Source organism: Neopelma chrysocephalum, unplaced genomic scaffold (assembly GCF_003984885.1).
Source record: "Neopelma chrysocephalum unplaced genomic scaffold, ASM398488v2 Primary Assembly neopelma1_44, whole genome shotgun sequence".
NCBI classification, from domain to species: Eukaryota; Metazoa; Chordata; class Aves; order Passeriformes; family Pipridae; genus Neopelma; species Neopelma chrysocephalum.
In genome coordinates this window covers 2,422,547-2,442,081 of record NW_020897703.1, presented here as the reverse complement: position 1 = coordinate 2,442,081, position 19,535 = coordinate 2,422,547, and the positions used below count along the sequence as shown (strand labels likewise).

The window sequence follows — 19,535 nt, the reverse complement described above, 5'->3', positions numbered from 1 at the left end:
TTCATAACTAAACTACAAGATAACTAGATGGGATCTTGTAGAAAACAAAGTTGCTTCTAGTCAGTCTCCACAAACTGATGAAGCAATGATACAGAATTCCATGCTCCCTCAGGCTAAAGCATTGCAGGCAACTGTAATACCAAAAAAAATAACTGGCTTAAATTTTTGACTGGCCTGGAAGCTCAGATCTTCCATCAAGCAAAACCTGATTACCTCTCTTAAGAAATACAGTTAAAATTGTGTAGGTTGAACAACTAGCAAAGAAATATGTCTAAATCCCTGTTCTTGAACTCCACAGACCTGCTCCCTGGGACTGAATATCTGGTGAGAGTCTACAGTGTTTCTGAGCAACATGAGAGCGCACCTCTTTATGGAATCCAGAAAACAGGTACTTGGATGCATCCCAGGACATCCTTAATGCCATCCTTTAAGAATTCATTAATGGGACTTCTTAGCTCTTTTCTGTGTGTGCCACCTTGTTGATGGGTCATCAGCTAGATGATCATCAAATGATAATCATCAAAAGCAGTGCAGATGCACATCTTGGGGAACACTAGGAAATTCTGTGTTTTCTATCTGAGAGGCATAACTGCCATTGTTTTTAAATTGTAGACCCTGGTGTGAATGTACCCTGAGAACAAGCCCAGGCAGAGCGTGTTGTATCTGTCACTGAGTCTGCTACACAGTTATGGAACAAGACAAACTTTGCTGGTCATGTGCACTGTTTTTCACAGTGTTGTCTGTGTGTGCCACACACGCTTTTCCTGCTGTTGCATTCCAGCGCTTATTTATCTCACTTGGATCCTGAACACATATTTGTTTAGTTCCACAGCTGAATAGCATTTGGTTTCTTACCTGGCACTGTCATGGTACAGAGCTTAAGGAAACATGGCAGTGATGATTACGACAAGTAGCTTGTGGAGCTCAGTCTCTTGTCTCTTTGCGACACCCAGGTCTCGATTCCCCCACTGGCCTTGACTTCTCGGATATAACTGCCAACTCCTTCACTGTGCACTGGATGGCTCCACGTGCCACCATCACAGGCTACAAGATCCGGTACCAGCCGGAGCAGGGCGGCGGCAGGCCCAAGGAGGACCGTGTGCCCCCCTCACGGAACTCCATCACCCTCACCAACCTGCTGCCAGGCACCGAGTACGTGGTCAGCGTCATCGCCGTCAACGGCAGGGAGGAGGGCATGCCCCTGGTCGGCCAGCAAACCACGGGTGAGCTTGAGAGAACACTGCCTAAAAGTTACAGTGAGGGGTTTGAGTGTCCTCTAGTGAAGGAGTTGCTGTTAAACCAGATCTTTCCTACCAGCTGATGAAACTCTGCTCACGAGGAAGTGCATGTGATGCTGAGGTAGGGCCTGGTTTATAAAAAGGTGGGAGGACCCATGCTACTTTCAGACCAAGTCAGACCAATAGTTAGCAGAACTGTTTTCATTAAATCTGGTCCAATGCCAGGTAGTTTTTAACCAGATACATCACTTGTAGGTGTGTGTGCACAGGGCTAAAAAGACACACAGATGAGTAGCAGAGGAGCACAGTAGGGTAGGTAGAGTATGTAGCTGATGTAAACTGTGTTTAAATTCTCCTTTCAATTCTCTTGTTTTTTTAGTGTCTGATGTTCCAAGGGACTTGCAAGTTGCCCCTGCTGGCCCTACCAGCCTCGTGCTTTCCTGGGATGCTCCTGCAGTGACAGTGAGATACTACCGGATCACGTATGGTGAAACAGGTGAGGGCAGGCGGCTACAGCCAGGCACAGACCAGGAACTCCGTTCTGAGGCCTTAGAAAGCCACAGCAAATAGCAAAGGCAACTTTGGCTGTAGCAGACACAGAGGTGTCTTTTTTGAAGAAGAGCAAATAATTTTTTGTCTACCAAAAAGGAAGAGCATCTGGAGCACTCTAGTGATTTGAGAGGTGGTTCTGCATACATACTTCGTTCTTTTCCTTGGGATCTCTGAAAAGGAATTTGACCCAACAACCATTGAAATCAACAGAGTCCTACCTTCAACTTCATGCATACAGGATTGTCCTGCTTTCTGTAATGATTTAAAATGTGTACTTTAGAGATCCATTACATTTGTTTTTCCACAGGTGGAAGCAGCCCTGTGCAGGAGTTTACAGTGCCTGGCACCATGTCTACTGCCACCATCAATGGTGTCAAACCTGGTGTGGAATACACCATCACTATGTATGCTGTAACTGGCCGTGGAGACAGCCCTGCCAGCAGCAAGCCAGTCACTGTCACCTACAAAACAGGTGAGATCTCACTGAACCAAACAAGACACAAACCCTACAGCTTTGTGTTGGTTTATCCCCCCAAATGTGTTGCTGATCCCTGGTTTCTTTTAGAAGCCATGGGCTGTGTTGTGAGCCCATCAGTTTCAGTGGAGCTGCAGATCTTGGTGGCCCAGCATGATAATGACATGACACGGAAGGGGATCGTGGGCTTGAAGGAGGGAGATCCTGTGGAGTCCAAATGGGGATACAAGCAATGATTGACTGCTCACTGCAGAGTGGGAATCCTGTTGGGCTTTCATATAATGGAGTCACTGCTGGCCTAACACTAGTGCTTCTGGTGCTCTGTGATCTTGATGAGACCTGACTTTCTAACTCCAAGACTGTCATCTCACTCCTGATTCAGATATAACCTAATCCTACTCCTGCTGTAGCTGCAGATAAAGGCATTTAGTAGCCTTTAAAACAGCAAAAATCCTCAACTAATATTGATTCGAGGTCAGTCACCTGCACATCATGGTTAAGGCTTTTTTGGTCTGGGCTAGCATGAGGGACAAAGAAGTAGCAAGATGTGTTTTCTAAGAAGTGCAGCCTAGAAAAGAAAGAGCAGAGCAAAATTCAGCCAGGAGACAACAGTGGGGGGAGGTTTTCCTTTACCAACATACTCAGAAAAAATATTTTTATTGCCTAGAAATAGACACACCATCCCAGCTGCAAGTCACCGATGTCCAGGACAACAGCATCAGCATCAGGTGGCAGCCTTCAACATCCCCAGTCACAGGGTATCGGGTGACAGCTGTCCCCAAGAAAGGACATGGGCCCACAAAAACTAAAAATGTCCCTGCAGGTAAGAGCGCATGTCACCTTCACCAGATCGGTAAGAATGTAAGAGGTGAACACTGAAATCTTTCTCCTGCTTGTAGCTTTTTTGCCAACCTGCTGCCTTCAGTTGGGTCTCATTCAGAAGAAGCTAGAGCAGACTTTTTGCCCCAAAAGCTTCATATTTCTTTGACACCAATGGGCTGCAAGGGATTATTCTTTGCAGTCTTGGTGTCTCTGAAAGGCACCTGCATTTCAAAGAAATGCCATTGGATTTTCTAGCATCCAGCAAAGCTTCCTCTGAAATCCTTCTGAAGGTCACATAACGTGACCCTTGGTCGTAGCATGGACTCAGTCACACACACTACAGACTTGAGCTCGTTACTGTGGAACCTGCCAGGTCAGCTCTTGAAAACACAGTGCATTTTGTGGGATCAGCAGAGGTTAGCACACAAGGATGCTTGTGATGCAGCTGGGGTGATGGCCAGTCTTATTCCAGAAAATGATGAAAACTGTGTTGTACCTCCTATGCTAACCTGCCCTTTTAGCTGTGGGGCCTTTGAGCAGGTGCTTTGCTGTGCCCTTCAGAGCAGCATGGTGCAAGCTGAAGGCAAATTTGGTTTGTCAATCCCGTCTTGTTTTAATGACATTTATTCGTGGTATGGCTTTTACAGGCCCTTCATTCAAGGCTGCTTAGAGGGCAGTTCTTTGCTGTTCTTTCTGACTAATGCTGTTTTTTCCTGCCAGATCAAACTCAGGTCACTATTGAAGGTCTGCAGCCCACAGTGGAGTACATGGTCAGTGTCTACGCTCAGAACCAGAACGGGGAGAGCCTGCCCTTGGTTGAGACAGCCGTCACCAGTACGTATTTCACTTCATGGGAGCAAAACAAGTGTTATCTCTCAATGTCTGAACCTCCCATGCAGCACCACAGTCCCAGGGAAAGCAAAAGGCAGGGGCCTACTCTCCAGGAGAATGCAAGGTGGTCTGCCCTGTGAGAAGTACTGTGCACTTAAGTTGCAGATGCTGGCACAAACACAGTCCCTCTGCCTCAAGCACTGGCAAAATGCAATTTCTTGCCCCCTCAAAATGCTGCGCTTCTGATTTTCTTTCACTAAAGCCATGAAATCTTTTGGGGTTTCGTTTGCCGTCAGCCAATCAGTGGGTAAAATGTGCAAAGATCTCCTTTGAGCAGCTAGGTGGCAAAGGTGATTGCTCGAGGGACTGGGCTGGGCTTGACAGCACTTGCCCTGTGTTAAGAAGTAAGGGAAACCACATGAGTTGTATCAAGAACTTGGAATGAAGCACTGCAGAGGAAAGGGCAGGTCAGTCCTGGAATTATTGTGTCTGCCTGGACGAAACTGCTCTGGTCCCAAAGAGGACACAAGAGTGAACATGTGACTCAGGGATATCTCTGATGTGAAGTGCCTTTTTAGGGACACCTTTGGGCTGGGGATTTGCCTGCATGCTAGTCCCTTTCTCAGGCTTGTATTCAAAACTGTAACTCAGCCCCAAACGTTACAGAATTGTCCTAAAAACAACTGGAGCTTCTCCATAGCCTTGCAGAGATGGGAAGAGAGTCCACATCAATTTCAAACCAACAAATTCCTGGACAAAAATCACCTTTGCCAACTAGAAAATGTAGAAAATTGAAGACTAATACAACACAGCAAATAAGGGAGTTGAAACCTTATAGAAAAGCATAATTTTGATCCAATATAAAAATAATGTATCAGATCCTCCCATTTTGTGTAACAAGTGGGTGTATTTCTGTGGTAGCCACTCCAGACTTCTGTGAACAAGGCTCACTTACCCTGCTGCCTAGCACTGAATTCCCACCTTGCTGGGAAAATCTGATTAATTGGTCTAATTGGGAAGTGTGCCTAGCACCAGCTGCACCTGTGGACATTCATTCCCTGTGCACTCAATACAAAACTGAAAAGTTTGTTCCCAATTGATTTTAAAATATAATATACTGAGTAATTTTGCTTTCTTGATTATTGTGTTAATTGGGTATTAATTTATGAAAGAAAAACAGCGGGGCTGATTCTCCTTGGGCTGGCACTTTGCACAGCAGCTTATAACAGTGAAAGGCCAGTGCAGCGTGAACCCAGACTTACTCATCGGGGGGCTCTCTGGCTGCCTTTAGCACTAACAACCAGTTACATGGGAGAAATGGGCCTGAACATTCCCATTTCTTTTTTATTCTTGTCCACTTTAAGGTAGCTTAATGCTGTTAGAGCTGTATAAAAGGTGTTTTGGTGCTGAAGGGACTCAAAAATAGGTAAGGGTTGGTGTCCTGGCTGCTTTGAAGGTGGCAATACAGGACCTTTTGGTTTCAACAAGGCCAAGATTGCCTTCCTGCTGTCTGGCGCCCCCAAACTCAGCCTCATGGGTGTGAGCATGTGTGCAAGGTGCAGCACAGAGGAGAATCAAGTACCCCCTTGCCACGCAAAACTGAAAACTGCTTTGCATGTAATGGAAATGCTTTTTATTTTGCTCGCACAAGACCTGCTTTTTATCACATAACCTCTTACCGTTAATTTGCCTAACAGACATTGACCGCCCTAAAGGACTAACATTCACTGACGTGGATGTTGATTCCATCAAAATTGCTTGGGAAAGCCCACAGGGGCAAGTCACCAGGTACAGGGTGACCTACTCAAGCCCTGAGGATGGAATCCATGAGCTATTGCCGGCCCCAGGGGGCGAAGAAGACACTGCTGAGCTGCATGGCCTCAGGCCAGGTTCTGAGTACACTATCAGTATCGTTGCCATTTACGATGACATGGAGAGCCTGCCCCTCACTGGGACCCAGTCCACAGGTACACCTTCCACTACCCCCAGCAGGCCATGGCAGCAGGGGCTTCTGCCCCGTTGGGTAACGTGTACTTCCATGTGCACCTGGGAACCCCCGGGGCAGCCGAGGGGATGTGATTGCTCTTGAGACATGGCTCAGTTGGTGCCAGGGAGCTGGTTGAGAGCAGGGTCAGCCTGCAGACACATTGGAGAGGGAAGGAAAGATAGTAGGACTGAAGGAGTAGACTCCAGAGAAAGGAGGGGTGTGTGTCCAGTAGTGCCCTGTTCCTTGTCATGGAGCCTAATCCATGATTACCCGCCCTCTCACAACGCTCTTGTCTCGCCTTTGGGATGTGGGGCACCTGGAATCAGAGGTAGTTGCCAACAACAGAGAGATGAGGGCAGCTTTCCTCCCCCAGGGATCTTGGATGGGACCAAAGATAGCAGGAAGAGCTAGAAGATTCCCCAACCCCCAGGTCTCACAGAGCCTCCAGCTCCTTCACTGGGACTGCCCTAAGGACCACGGCCCACGTGCATGCCCACACCCTGTGCTCACATCAGTTCCACAAGGAGAGGACATGCTCCATTCAGGAGAGTCCCTTCTGTGCCAGGCTGATCCCACCCCATGTAGAATGCATTGAAAATTCCTTTGTGAAGAAGGAAAAGGAAGCTAATTGCTTGCAATAAAATTGCTTCCAGCAGTATGGAATCCATTGCCAAGCTTCCAGCATTACCAGATGTGACTTTATTACACAGGTAGCACCTGTGTAATAAAGGTCTGCTGTTCATTTGTGGATGAAAAGTTGGTGCTGTAATTCCAGAGGTGAAATGAAGACAGTGTTTCCCAGTGTACAGATTGCTATGCTAAACTGCAGCAAAGTGCTGTATTGATGAAACAGCTGGCTGACTACCTGCCAGAAATGCAAATCTAGGACTTCTTCAAATCCACCCTCTGTGGTTTACCTTTTGTGGGCTGTTCAAAAGCATATTTGAAGTCATTCAAGACTTTCCATTGACTCTCATGGGCTTTAGATTGAGTTCTGAGCAAAGCAAGAAGGGAGAATTGTTCTGTATTTCCACTCTATAGAACTGGAAATCTTCACAGCAATGTGCTGTAGTGGGCACTGTGGTAAGGGATATCTTTCCTCAGTTTACAGCCCATGGATTACCAACAGTAAGGCAAGAAAACACTTCAATGGATGCTCCTTTTTTTATGCAAACATTTGTTTATAAGGATATCAGATATGTTAGCTCATGAACAGGCTCTTGTGTGATGAGCCTTATGGCCACCACAGCTCTGCTTTTCCATTGCCTTGCTCTCTGTGTAGTAATTTACACTTGTATAAGTGGCTGTAAAATGCTTCCCCTCTACATTTGCAGTATTTTTATATCCTCTCTGCAATTCCTGAGCCTTCTTCCTACTTACTTCTGTAAATCATCATGAACAGATAGGGGCAAGTGAAGCAGGACTAAACTATGAGCTGTGGGCTGAGAAGCAGAGACTGGTGGAATAATTAAAACAGCCTAGCCTACTGTAGATTTAAACACCTCCCAAAGCCTATAGGTTATATCATAGCAAATGTCTTTGCTTTCTTAACTTCAAGGCCTGAAGCATCAATATCTCCTTATTTCTACTGGAAAGTGTTATGTAGATTTGAGAGTCTCCTCCTGAATACCATGTCCCCTCCCATGGTGCTTTATGCCTGTGCTTGTGGAAGGGACACCACTTTCCTGGTCTAAACCTGTCTCACGTTCGGGAGAGAAGACTGTTTTATCCCAGACTGTCTTTTTTTAAACTAACCGTGTGCCAATTTGGATTTTTGCAGCAATTCCACCTCCAACAAACCTGAGGTTCACTCAGGTAACTCCCACCAGTCTCACGGCCACCTGGAGCGCACCCAACGTTCGCCTCACTGGCTACAGAGTCCGAGTGAACCCCAAGGAAAAGACTGGGCCTATGAAAGAAATCAACCTTTCTCCAGACAGCACATCTGCAGTCGTGTCTGGATTGATGGTAACTCTTTTTTCTTTGTGTTGGGAGGAGGAGGTGTTAGGAGAACTTGAAGCAATTTCCAATTCCTGGGTCAGTAACTTCAGTTGGAGCAGAACATTACAACTCCTAAGGGTCTGACTGAAGCTGCTGGCTGGTCAGACTGCAACTACTCCTCACTGTAGTTTTGTAAAAGGCAAGTAATTGGCCTGCTGGATCTGCATTCTTCATCTCCCAGCACAGAGAGACTGGATGCCTTAATCAAATGCAAATTACCAGGTTCACAATCAAGAGTAACCCAGTAAAATGCTTTTACTCATCTCTCACAAAAGAGGTCAAATAAAGTGATCTAAGGCAGAGGTTTTCAAGCTGTGATATGGGAGCTCTGGCAGACTCTTTCCTATTTTTAAGACATCTGCAAAATGTAAGTTAAAAATGCAGGTCTTTTGTGAGTAGGCTTAAATTTGCTATGTAGCCATCTTCTCCACTGGAAACATTTCAGGAGTTCCTGAACTGGAAAAGGTTGAAAATCACTGCTTTTATGGTTCCTGCAATCTTAAAAAGCTACTGATCTGTTTTTAAGGAGTTTTATGAGTCATTTTCAAAAATGAGCCTTAAAAAACATTCTAATCTAGGTGGGCTCATGGTCTGATGGAGTCAAGGACAAAAAAACCGTGCTGTAACTTCCACCATTCTTTTATTCACAGCAAGAGCCACCTTATCATTTTAAATGGCATCCATTAACCCTGGGAAAAATAGAAGGGAAATTAGGGTTTTTTCCTGAAGAGTCAGCTTTGAAGCACAGATTCCAGGATGAGGGATGACAAATAAGCTTTTTCCAGGATTTTTTCTGCTCCTGAATGTGCTCATGTGCACGACTAGTATTGCCAACAGCACTGTTTATCAAGGTTCATGTCTACTCTTTTATTATAGCTGGAAATAATTAGAATTATCCCGTCAATCCATCCCTGATTTGAGTTATTTTAAGGTTTCATACTTCAGTGACTGAGAAATGTGGCTCCACCAAACCCTGAAGGAGGGCAGGAGCATTTCCACTGTGCCAGGTCCTTCTCCTAACACTGTGTAACCTTGTCCATTCTAGGTAGCAACCAAGTATGAAGTGAGTGTGTATGCCCTGAAGGACTCCCTGACCAGCCGGCCAGCCCAGGGGGTGGTCACCACTCTGGAGAGTAAGTAGTGACCCTCCCCCAGTGACCAGTTAGTCCTGTGTGGGTGCAGAGGCCGGGATCCTGCTTTGTATCGGAAGCAGGCTCTGTACAAAGTTCCACAAGCACTTGGCTGGTAGGATTCACAGTCCCCACTGTACTGACAGGACATCTTTTCCTCCTGGTGCAGATGTTAGTCCCCCTCGCAGGCCCCGTGTGACAGATGCCACTGAGACAACCATCACCATCACCTGGAGAACCAAGACTGAGACCATCACTGGCTTCCTGGTTGAAGCTGTCCCAGCCAGTGGCCAGAACCCTGTTCAAAGGACCATCAGCCCTGAAGTCAGGAGTTACACTATCACTGGTAAGTGGGGGCTTCTGCAGGTGCAGGCCCTACCAGGGGCATATCAGATTCTTGGATTGTAATTGAATTTCCTTGAGGAGAAATACTGCAGGAACAAAAGGAGGGAAAAAATATGAGTTATAAAGACTAGTCTCCAAGAAGAGATTGTCGAAAGACATTCTGATGGCCCTTTTAGATGGATTAGCTAACATTTATGTTTCAATCTCATTTTAGGCTTGCAGCCTGGCACTGACTACAAGATCTACCTTTACACTCTGAACGAGAATGCACGCAGCTCTCCAGTAGTACTTGATGCCTCCACTGGTAATGATCTTGTCTGACTTTTCTGCTCATGTTGACACATAGTAACCACATATGGTCAATTAGAAGTTGCCTGTATCTGATCACATTCAATGTTTACTGTGACTTAGAGCAATAGGTTTTACTCCTGAGTTTGAGAAGGGTGTCAAGCAGATAGTAAAGAATCTGCTGGTCTTTACTGCATTTGACTTGTTTCCTTTTGTTTTCCCCCAGCTATCGATGCTCCTTCTAACCTGCGCTTCCTTACAACCACGAGCAACTCCATCCTGCTTACCTGGCAGGCTCCCCGAGCCAAGATCACTGGCTACATCATCAGATATGAGAAACCTGGCTCACCTGTCAAGGAGGTTCTGCCTCGCCCTCGGCCTGGCACCACCGAGGCCACTATTACTGGTAACTGTTTTGTCTGGGAGCTCCTCATCTGAAACACCTAAATTTGAAGAGAAAGGGAAGGCAGAATTATAAAATGTGTTGGTGGTCAGATAATAGAAAGAGACAGTTTTGTTCCCTTATTGTGGTTTCCAATGCTAGACAGTGGTTTTATGACCACACCTGTCCTACAACACATTAGTCCTCACTGATCATTCAGCCACCACAGCTGAACAATCCAGATGTTCACTTCTACTGTCACCACAGTTGTTGTCCTTTCAAGGAAAAAAGGCCCTGACTGTGGCACCCTGCCAGTCACACCTGCTGGACTCATTATGTTTGGGTCTGTGATCCCAGCTGACATGGTCAGATTTCAGACTTGCTCTGAGAAACAGGAGGCTGAACTCTCTGTCCTCCCTGAAAACCTCAGATTCAAAATGCACACACCCATACTGTAGCCATACCCACCTCTCATTCAGCCTCAGATCTCACATATAATCATGAAAGAAAAGCAACTCTTCATTTTAGGATGGTTTTATGTCCTTCCTCCCTCCCTAGGTTTGGAACCAGGTACTGAATACATCATCTACATAATTGCTGTGAAGAACAATCAGAAGAGTGAACCACTGGTTGGCAGAAAAAGGACAGGTAAAACAAAGCTCTGGGTTGGTGTGTGCCAACAGGAGATGATGTTTTCCAGTTGCGGAATACAATGTCAGGACTGAGATGATAATGGTTTTTAAAATATCCTATTCACACCACTCACACCATGTCTTTTTCTATTGAGTCAAATAGGCTTTTTAAGAAGGTTTTTCTTTCTAGGATGCAGGAGGTACAGTTCTGAAATTACATTAATTGTGTTTAGCTGTGCTTGAACACTAAGAACAGAACAATATGCTTGGTGCTGGATTCTTGCCTGGGTACCTACTTGATAATTAAGTTAGAGTTGACACTCAAATTACTGCCTAACACATGATGGCATCAAATGCAGAAACCATTCATTTGTTGCCCGTTGCATTTGTTGACGTTACTCTGCAGCCTTCACAGTATGAGGCTGAGATACCTGTAGCAAGCAAAATACCAGCTAGGTATCCAAATGTGACCAAGGAGCTAATTTCTTCCTGCATACCAGTGATTCCTCTTAAACTGATAACCTGTGACTAACATTTGTAATCATGTGTAATAATTTCTTCTCAATTTGAGCAGTGGTGGTGGCTTCTTTGGGTTCCAGTGTTCAAAACTGTTGCTCAGCTGTATAAAAACTTCATACCGACACACTTCTTATGCCTGTGTATGAAAGATGTACATATATTTATACTGTATATAAATATATAGAGAGAAATTAACTTTACAGTCACAATGAGGTCATAAAAAGTGTGTTGCATGCTGGGATGTTTGCTAATATTTACTGCTTGGAGTGGTATACAGCACCCACTGCAGCTGTTTAATTTGCCACTGTTGATTTGCGTGCTTTGCTTTATGACTCCAACTTTTCTTTGGCCAGATGACCTCCCCACACTGATTACCAGACCACACCCCAACCAGCCCGACATCCTGGACGTGCCTTCCATCGATGAGGGGACCCCCTACCTCACAAACAACAGGTATGACAATGGAAATGGTATCCAACTTCCAGGCACCTCTGGGCACCCACAGACAGTAGGACACCAGGGCCAGCAGGTCTTCTTTGAGGAGCACGGCTACAGGCGGCCTGTGCCCACCACAGCCACTCCCCTCAGGCCGGGCTCGAGGCGGCCGCTGCCCAGCGTGGACGAGGCCATCGAGATCCCGGGGTACCAGGTGCCCATCATCGTGGAGCCTTCCTACCCTCACTCCCGCGGGCCCCGGCGCAACGACACCACGGGCCAAGAAGCTCTTTCTCAGACAACCATCTCCTGGAGGCCGCTGCTGGAGAGCTCGGAGTACATCATCTCCTGTCAGCCCATCAGCCAGGACGAGGATACACTGCAGGTAACTGGGCTGTCCCGGCAGAGCCTCGCCTGTGGCAGCACACTCCCTTGGGAGAGCAGTCCCTTTGGGGTGCTAAGGGAGTGGCAGTCAAATTACCATGAAGAGTCTGTTTTAACACACAGCTGAGACCAGAAAGGATAAATGCCTCCCTCCTCTCCTTCATGGAAAAGGCTACAGGATAAAACAGCTAAACCAGAAAGCCTTGAAATGCTGTCAGGACCAACATTTCACCAGGGAAGGGGGCAGTCAGGGAGCTGAGTGGGAGTTTCAAAGACTAAGGTCCTTAGTCCTTTGGCTTCTCCAAGCCAAAGACTCCTCCTATGTCTCCCTTGGTTCCTGTTTCCCTGAAATGGCAGTAATAACATACCCCTCATGATCTATAGTCCAGAGTAGCCAAGTTTAACTTGGTATTGTTTGAAGTTCTCAGAACATCTGAGGGGAATGGTCTGGCTCCAAGATGGTCATAGAGGTCAGTCTAAACCTCTCTTTCCTGTGAGAGAGGTAGCACCTAAAGGGTGTTCACTCCTCCCTTTCCAGTGACCTGGCATTGTCTCTTGTTGCAGTTCAGGGTTCCTGGCACTTCCTCCAGTGCCACGCTCACGGGTCTTACAAGAGGGGCCACCTACAACATCATAGTGGAAGCCCTGAAGGATCACCGGAGACTTAAGGTGCTGGAGGAGGTGGTCACAGTTGGCAATACTGGTAAGGAGAAGCCTTACAGAGTCTGTGCTGTCCCTGCCTCATTTCCTTTACTCAAGGCAACCTACCTGGTGCCCAGGCTTGAGAGTAGTTCAGAAAGGAAACCTTTCCTGGTAAGGAGAGTTTGTAGCAGGACACTGGGACAAGTGATTTGTGAGGTCCATTGGTTTGGGATAACTGACACTCTGACTGTGGGACTAGAGCTGTTCTGATCTGCTGTCTAATCACAAACAATGTGCTTTGATGCTCCACAAACTCCTCAAGGTTCAGTGCCCGAGAGAGACTAAGAGAGCTGGTATTTGCTCCTCTTGAAGGAAGTCTGGGATCACGCTGGAGTCGCAGATTCCTGCCCGGCTGCTTAACTGCCCTGTCAAATCATTTCCCACTGCTGCTGTTATCCAGCAGCCCTGTAGACCATCCCGAAGGCAGGTCTGGCAACAGGGCAGGCTGCCCACAGAGATGCTGATTAAGCACCAACAGGCAGCATTTAGAAGCCATGTGACCAACCACAAGTACTTGTGGTCTGAGACAGCACTTCCCACAGCTGGAGAGCCCAGAGCCCACACACGCCCTGTGGGACCTGGGGCTGGTCAACAGCCCTCTTCTCCTCCTGTGTGTATTTTGAGGTCAAAAAGAAGAGGAGGAGAGGAAATGAAGAGATAAGGGTTTATTTTCTCCATCCATTCAGTCTCTCCATGCAGCTTCCTAATGCCTCCACCTCCCTTGGAAATAAAGCTATTTTTCTGCTTTCAGCACCCCAGTCTGTCCTAGACTGAACCAAGACCATTAACTCTTGATCATCACATGCTGAACTGGTGGTTGTAAAACACCCACCTGCCAGTCAGGGCACACACCTAAGGTGAAAAATCACTGTCCAACAACATGGTCTGCTCTCCTTCTCCCATGCCCCTGCCAAGAGCTGGAACCTGCAGCGCCCCAAAAAAGTGCACATGCACCTACCAACCCTGTTATCCCCAGCATCTGACAGCACATTTCTCTTAAAAGCAGGCAGAGTCAGGTCATTGCTCTCCAGCAGCAAATGCAGAAACTCACATTTGCTTGAGATTTGGCAAATGTGAAAATAGCCTTCATGCCAGTTTTTTTAATCATTCAGCTGCTGTGACACATGCAAATGGAAAACGAATCCCAGGGAGTCTGGACTGCTGACAGAACCATCAAGTACATACCCATGGGGCAGCTCCATTACTGTCAGGGGATTATAAGAATTAAAAAGTGTCTGTTCAGTGAAAATCGTTCTGTGTTTCAGTAGTTCCTATTGCTGAGTGTGATGAGTGTTTCTTCTCTCTTTTTTTTCTGTTGCAGTGTCTGAAGGACTAAACCAGCCAGCTGACGACACCTGCTTTGATACTTACACTGGCTCCTTCTATTCCATTGGCGAGGAATGGGAGCGCTTATCTGAAACTGGCTTTAAACTCTGGTGCCAGTGTTTAGGCTTTGGCAGTGGCCATTTCAGATGTGATTCTTCTAGTGAGTAGCTTGCTTTTAACCACCCCCCCCCATCTCCAGTCTCCCTGACCACTAGTGGCATGTTTGACAGAACCAGCCTGACACAAACATGAGGCAAAGGAATGCAGGATCTGAAGTATTTAAACCAAAGCAATGTTTTGCATCATGGGAAGTGATGGAAAACTTTGGTTGCCTCTGAGCTGTGCAGCTTATCTAGTATTGCCATTCACTGTACCAGCAATGATCAATATTGTACTGATAAATTAATTTTCACCCAAGTTAAATGCTTGTTTTATTTTCCCTACCCTTGCCAGGCAAGGTAATATGTAAAAGTGAGATTGGCAAGACACCCAAGTGACAGTGTCTGAGTAACCATTCGAAACAACAGCTTTGAATATCAAGTTGGGGTTGGATCTTCATCTGCTGACTGTACACACTGTTACAGTGGGCCAGACAGAAGTGGTGTGGATTTCAGTGGGTGTTACAGCCAGTCTGGTTTGCAGTGCAGACAGCCTTTGCAAAGCATCTTGCAAAACCAGTTTTCTAATTTTCTAATGCTTCTGCCCGGGGCACTAAGTTTTATTCTTTGCAGGACTGTGGTTTACATGGAAAAGCATCAAACTTGATGTAAGGGAATGGAACAAAAGTCTGTGATTAAGCAGTTTAACACAATACATACCCAACTAATTGAAATTAGGCTTTTAAATTGTGGGATAAGCTCAGCAAAGAGGATATTTCTGCAATTTGCATAGGCTCAGAGGAGTGACTGCAGGAAAGACTCTTATTTTACGGGATTAATATTTATATGTCATTATATGATACACATGGCTTACCCATTGTGTCTTGCAGCCTCTGTGATACAGTTTATACTGGGTGTTTGCTCAAAAAAAAGAGTATTTAAAATATTTTTCTCTTTCTTCCTGCCCCATGTCTATTAAATTCCCTTTCATTTCTCTTCCTTCCCTGTTAACCAACCCTCCTCTCCCTCTCCCCACTCTTTGTCACATCCTACCTACTCTTTTCCCAAGAGCCTCTAGCCATTTCCCAGAGCTGAAACAGTCCTCAGCAGTTAAAAACTGCAGGATCTGAACCCATTTCCTCCTTAGGACTTACATGAGGTGAAAAGATTCCTTCTCTTGCCCTTTTGTTGGCTCCTGAGACAATGCCAACCTGTTTCCCTCCTGCTGTGCCACTGCAGCATGTGGGATAACTCCTGCTTCTTGTTGCTCTGCCTCCCCCAGAGTGGTGCCACGACAATGGAGTGAACTACAAGATTGGGGAGAAGTGGGACCGGCAAGGGGAGAATGGCCAAATGATGAGCTGCACCTGCCTGGGGAATGGAAAAGGAGAATTCAAGTGTGAACCTCGTAAGTCTCTTTGTGATGTTCATTTGAGCTCCCATTCAGGAAGTTTCAGCATCTCAGGGCTGTTGCCATTAACTTCTGGTCCTGTCTTGGGGGCATGCAGAATATGAGCGTGTCTGATTCAGGCTGAACTGGTGACACCTTCAATCTGTTCTCACAAGGGCTGAAGACATAAATCTCATATTCCTGAGCTTGAAAAGAGGAAAACCCTCTCTTGTGAGCTCAGGTCACAGCACACTCAGCCCTGCCTGCCTGTGGCCCTGGAGCTGCACACCAGGGACATGTCACTGCACTGGCTGGTGTGGATCACCCCAGGTGGACTCTTCAGCAGAGCCTATGGCTTGAGGCTCCTCTGGACTTCATGCTATGATTTAAAGTGCATTGCTCTTGTCAGGCCAATAGCCTCATGTTCTAGTTAAAAGTGTCTCTGGAGCTATAAAAGTGACTGATGTTCCCCTGCCAGTCCGTGAGCCTCTGATCAGACACGGAGAGTGCACTGGCCATGGGTTCCCTTCTCATCACCAAGCTGCTCTGAGAATGCTTAAAGCCAAGCACAGGCCCCACAGTGAGCTCTGCCTGTTCCTCCACAGATGAGACCACGTGCTACGACGATGGGAAGATGTACCAGGTTGGAGAGCAGTGGCAGAAGGAGTACTTTGGGGCCATCTGCTCCTGCACTTGTTACGGAGGACAGCAGGTAAGGAACAGGGGTGTGACGAGCTGAACACAGGGAATGGAGAGAGAGGCTGTGCTGGGGTGCAGTTCTAAGACTGCTGGGTTTTAGGTCATGGAAAGGGGCAAAACAGGGCCATGTAAGAAAAATAATTAATAGGAGAGCTTCAGTATTTGCTATCAGGGGCTGCCTGGTAGGACATGGGAGCAGCCTCACTGGTGTTGGTGGCTCTGTAGGCACATGTATGAATGTGGATGCATTAATGGCTTTAAGCTGAAGGAGGGTAGATCTATATTAGATATTAGGAAGGAATTCTTCCCTGAGAGGGTGGTGAGACCCTGGCACAGGTTGCCCAGAGAAGCTGTGGATGCCCCATACCTGCAAGTGTCCCAGGCCAGGTTGGACAGGGCTTGGAGCAACCTGATCTAGTGGAAGGTGTCCCTGCCCATGGCAGGGGGGTGGAATGAGATGATCTTTAGGGTCCCTTCCAAGCCAACCCATTCTGTGATTCTGTGAGTCCTGGCAGCTCCTTGGCTGTGCCACCAGTGGGGTGTGACTGGTACGTTGTGTCCTTGCAGGGCTGGCGCTGTGACAACTGCCGCAGACCCAGCGTGGAGGTGGCCCCCGAGGGCTCTGCTGGCCACACCTACACACAGTTTACACAGAGATACCACCAGGCCACGAACACTGTGAGTACCCCTTCCTTCTCTGCCCTGTCTTACCGTGAGCCTGGTCTCTGGCACAGCTCTGGGGGGTCCGTGCAGAGCCGAGGGTGAGAGGAGCTGCAGCTTCTGCTCGGCCAGGGGTGCATGAGGGCACTGAGCCAGCCAGCACTGCACAGCACATCTGCATGAGCCCACCTTCCACACACACTCAGTGCAGGATCCGGTTGCATGCTCCGAGGTGGTAGTGCATGGAGAGATTCCCAAGCCTTCCCTTGCTGCCGTGAGCCAACCGTGCGCTTTGTGCTGGGAAAACCAAACGGCAACAATTCCCAGCCCAAAGCATGGCAGGGCCGTGTCCGTCCTCCCAGGATGGAGCACTAACTGATTTCCTTCCCTCCCGACAGAACGTGAACTGCCCCATTGAGTGTTTCATGCCCTTAGATGTACAGGCAGACACACAGCAGCCACGGGGAAAGTAACAGCGAGCGACACTCCTGGCGGCAATGGCAACAGACAAACCAAAGCATAAATACCCATGTGCCACGGTCACCATCCAAACTGGAGGGATGCTAGCAAATCTGCATCTTCTGAGAATGGCCCTCTGCTCTGGAGCCATTTTCCCAGCTTAAGCTCAACTCACAGCTTCTCCAAGCGCCACTCTTGGAGTGTTTCAGACTTTTCTCATGATTGATAGCGATTGTCTTGGTTCTGCCCAAGGTGTTGAATACCAGTCAATATTTTCAAATTTAAAGGAAAAAAAAAAAGCGGGGGGGGAAAGGTGCTAAATCACAAATTTGGTGGGGGATCAAAATATTGAGGGTGAGGGAGGGTATAGAAATTCAAGGTTCCCATGCTACGCAAAGAACATTTGAGTACAACATTACTGAGGTTTAGGGATAGGAAAGTCCACCAAACACTTCTGCTTTCACATAAGCGTGCAGCCAGCAATAAGATAGGAACAGCAAATCCAATCACTGTGATATTTAAAATATGCACAGTCCTAATCCTTTCTCAATGATCCTAGTATTTTTCTAGCTGTATCTTTATATCTCATACCGTTATTTATCAGTTTTGTTCCCCTGACCTTCGAGTGTTTTTATATGGGAATAAAATGTATTGAGGACACTTAGTATGCAGTTGACAAAGAGGAATTTGGTGTAATTATGATCAGTGATTATTTTTATACTGTAAGTGCCAAAGCTTTACTACTGTGGAAAAGAAAAAAACAACTCTTTTAATAAAAAGATTTACAAACCAGACATATAGTTTAAGTGATTCTCTTTGCTACCATGGAATTTAGGATGAAGATGATTATGCAGAGCGGGATTATGCAGAGCGAGATTATTCTGAGCGGGATTATTCAGAACTGGAGTAAGAGTGCCTTGACACAAGATGGACCAAACACCCCAAGGAAGCATGAAGTAAACCTCAAGAGAATATTGGTAGAGCAGCTTGTTAATTAAAGGCTTGCAGCTGCACCCCCTGCCCCTGTAGAGCGCAAAGACAGTGAGTAGGTACAGGCTTGCTTTGGGGCAACAGCGGGAAGGGAGGGAAAGGAAAACAGTCCCTGCTTTGCACGTGAACTGAGGTGTAGAGATGGTCCTAATCCAGCCAGACACCTACATACCTAGAATTAAATAAGCTTTCAGTGGTTGAGTTGCCAAAAGGAGCGAGACCGTCCAAACCTGTGGCGTTGGATGTGTTCAAGGATTCAGAGCCCAGCAGGGGACAGGCAGCACCCGCATCCCTGCCTGTGCCTTACGGGCCCCTTTCACATCTCCTGTGCTTCTACCTCATGGGACGGGGAGGGAGGTAAATGAAAAATTCCCCTCAAAACCCTTTTTAAAACAAAGCCAGTGTTATTTAGAGTGAACCAAGTCAGCACTGAGTCCCTTTCGCTTGTGCTGCCAATGCTGCCCATGCCTGTCCAGCCTTTGCAAATGCAGAGCAGGGTCAGGAAAGGTCCTGCCGCGATTCCTCAGCCCCATTCCCCGCCCGGCTGCACACGCACTGTACTGCTCAAGGCAATGGGATTCTCTGCACTGAATAAAGCATCGCATGAAAAGAGAATTTGGCTCCTTGACATGCAAAACACACATGGCAGTTGCCTTCAGGGATTGCTATACATAGAACAACCCAAACATTTACAGAGTGTGATGATTGCAGCAGCAATCAGCCCTGTCCCACCAGTGTTCCAGAGCCAAATGAGCCCCTAAAATACAGGAGATCTAAAACTGCCTAGACAGAGATGCACAGCAGAATACTTTCCCATTAAACTACAATGCTATTTGGTTTTCCCAAGTGAGGGCTACATATTTTGGACCAGAGACCAATTGCAAAGATCCCTTTATAGTCACTTTGTCACTAAGTAATTCATTCACTTCATGGACACACAAGAATTACCCAGCAGAAAAGGAGTTCACCTCACCTCTGCACTCCAATGTCACAGCAGCAAACACCTCCCCCTCCCCACAGAAACCATTTCAAGATAAAATGGTTTAAACAGCCCATTTTCCCAAGCTCCCTGTAGAGGCTTGTCCATGCCTTAAAGCACACAAAGGTTTACACTGTTGATAATTTCTGGATATTTTTACATTGCTGCTAATTTATTTTTAACATTCAGTAGTGTAGTGCTGGGTATTTTG

The 19,535-nt window shown here is 46.8% G+C and overlaps 1 protein-coding gene across 6 annotated transcripts in view; it reads left to right on the top strand.

Annotated features, from left to right (window-relative positions):
* FN1 (fibronectin 1) overlaps positions 1 to 18,960 on the top strand; it is a 53,454-nt gene extending 34,494 nt beyond the window's left edge. For 2 of the 6 annotated variants that reach the window (XM_027678023.1, XM_027678029.1), the window contains 20 exons: positions 299 to 388; positions 954 to 1,223; positions 1,618 to 1,734; positions 2,098 to 2,262; positions 2,933 to 3,088; positions 3,808 to 3,921; positions 5,616 to 5,885; positions 7,686 to 7,873; positions 8,952 to 9,039; positions 9,206 to 9,382; positions 9,596 to 9,685; positions 9,896 to 10,075; positions 10,610 to 10,699; positions 11,556 to 12,022; positions 12,586 to 12,724; positions 14,045 to 14,209; positions 15,430 to 15,555; positions 16,143 to 16,249; positions 16,804 to 16,914; positions 17,295 to 18,149. In XM_027678023.1, the coding sequence (XP_027533824.1) occupies positions 299 to 388; positions 954 to 1,223; positions 1,618 to 1,734; positions 2,098 to 2,262; positions 2,933 to 3,088; positions 3,808 to 3,921; positions 5,616 to 5,885; positions 7,686 to 7,873; positions 8,952 to 9,039; positions 9,206 to 9,382; positions 9,596 to 9,685; positions 9,896 to 10,075; positions 10,610 to 10,699; positions 11,556 to 12,022; positions 12,586 to 12,724; positions 14,045 to 14,209; positions 15,430 to 15,555; positions 16,143 to 16,249; positions 16,804 to 16,914; positions 17,295 to 17,369 (3,185 nt within the window). In that variant the 3' untranslated portion in view covers positions 17,370 to 18,149. Of the gene's footprint in view, positions 1 to 298; positions 389 to 953; positions 1,224 to 1,617; positions 1,735 to 2,097; positions 2,263 to 2,932; positions 3,089 to 3,807; positions 3,922 to 5,615; positions 5,886 to 7,685; positions 7,874 to 8,951; positions 9,040 to 9,205; positions 9,383 to 9,595; positions 9,686 to 9,895; positions 10,076 to 10,609; positions 10,700 to 11,555; positions 12,023 to 12,585; positions 12,725 to 14,044; positions 14,210 to 15,429; positions 15,556 to 16,142; positions 16,250 to 16,803; positions 16,915 to 17,294; positions 18,150 to 18,190 lie in introns of those variants that run through there. The other 4 variants (XM_027678026.1, XM_027678024.1, XM_027678025.1 and 1 more) reach the window with 4 other exon arrangements.
* The last annotated feature ends 575 nt before the right edge of the window (positions 18,961 to 19,535 follow it).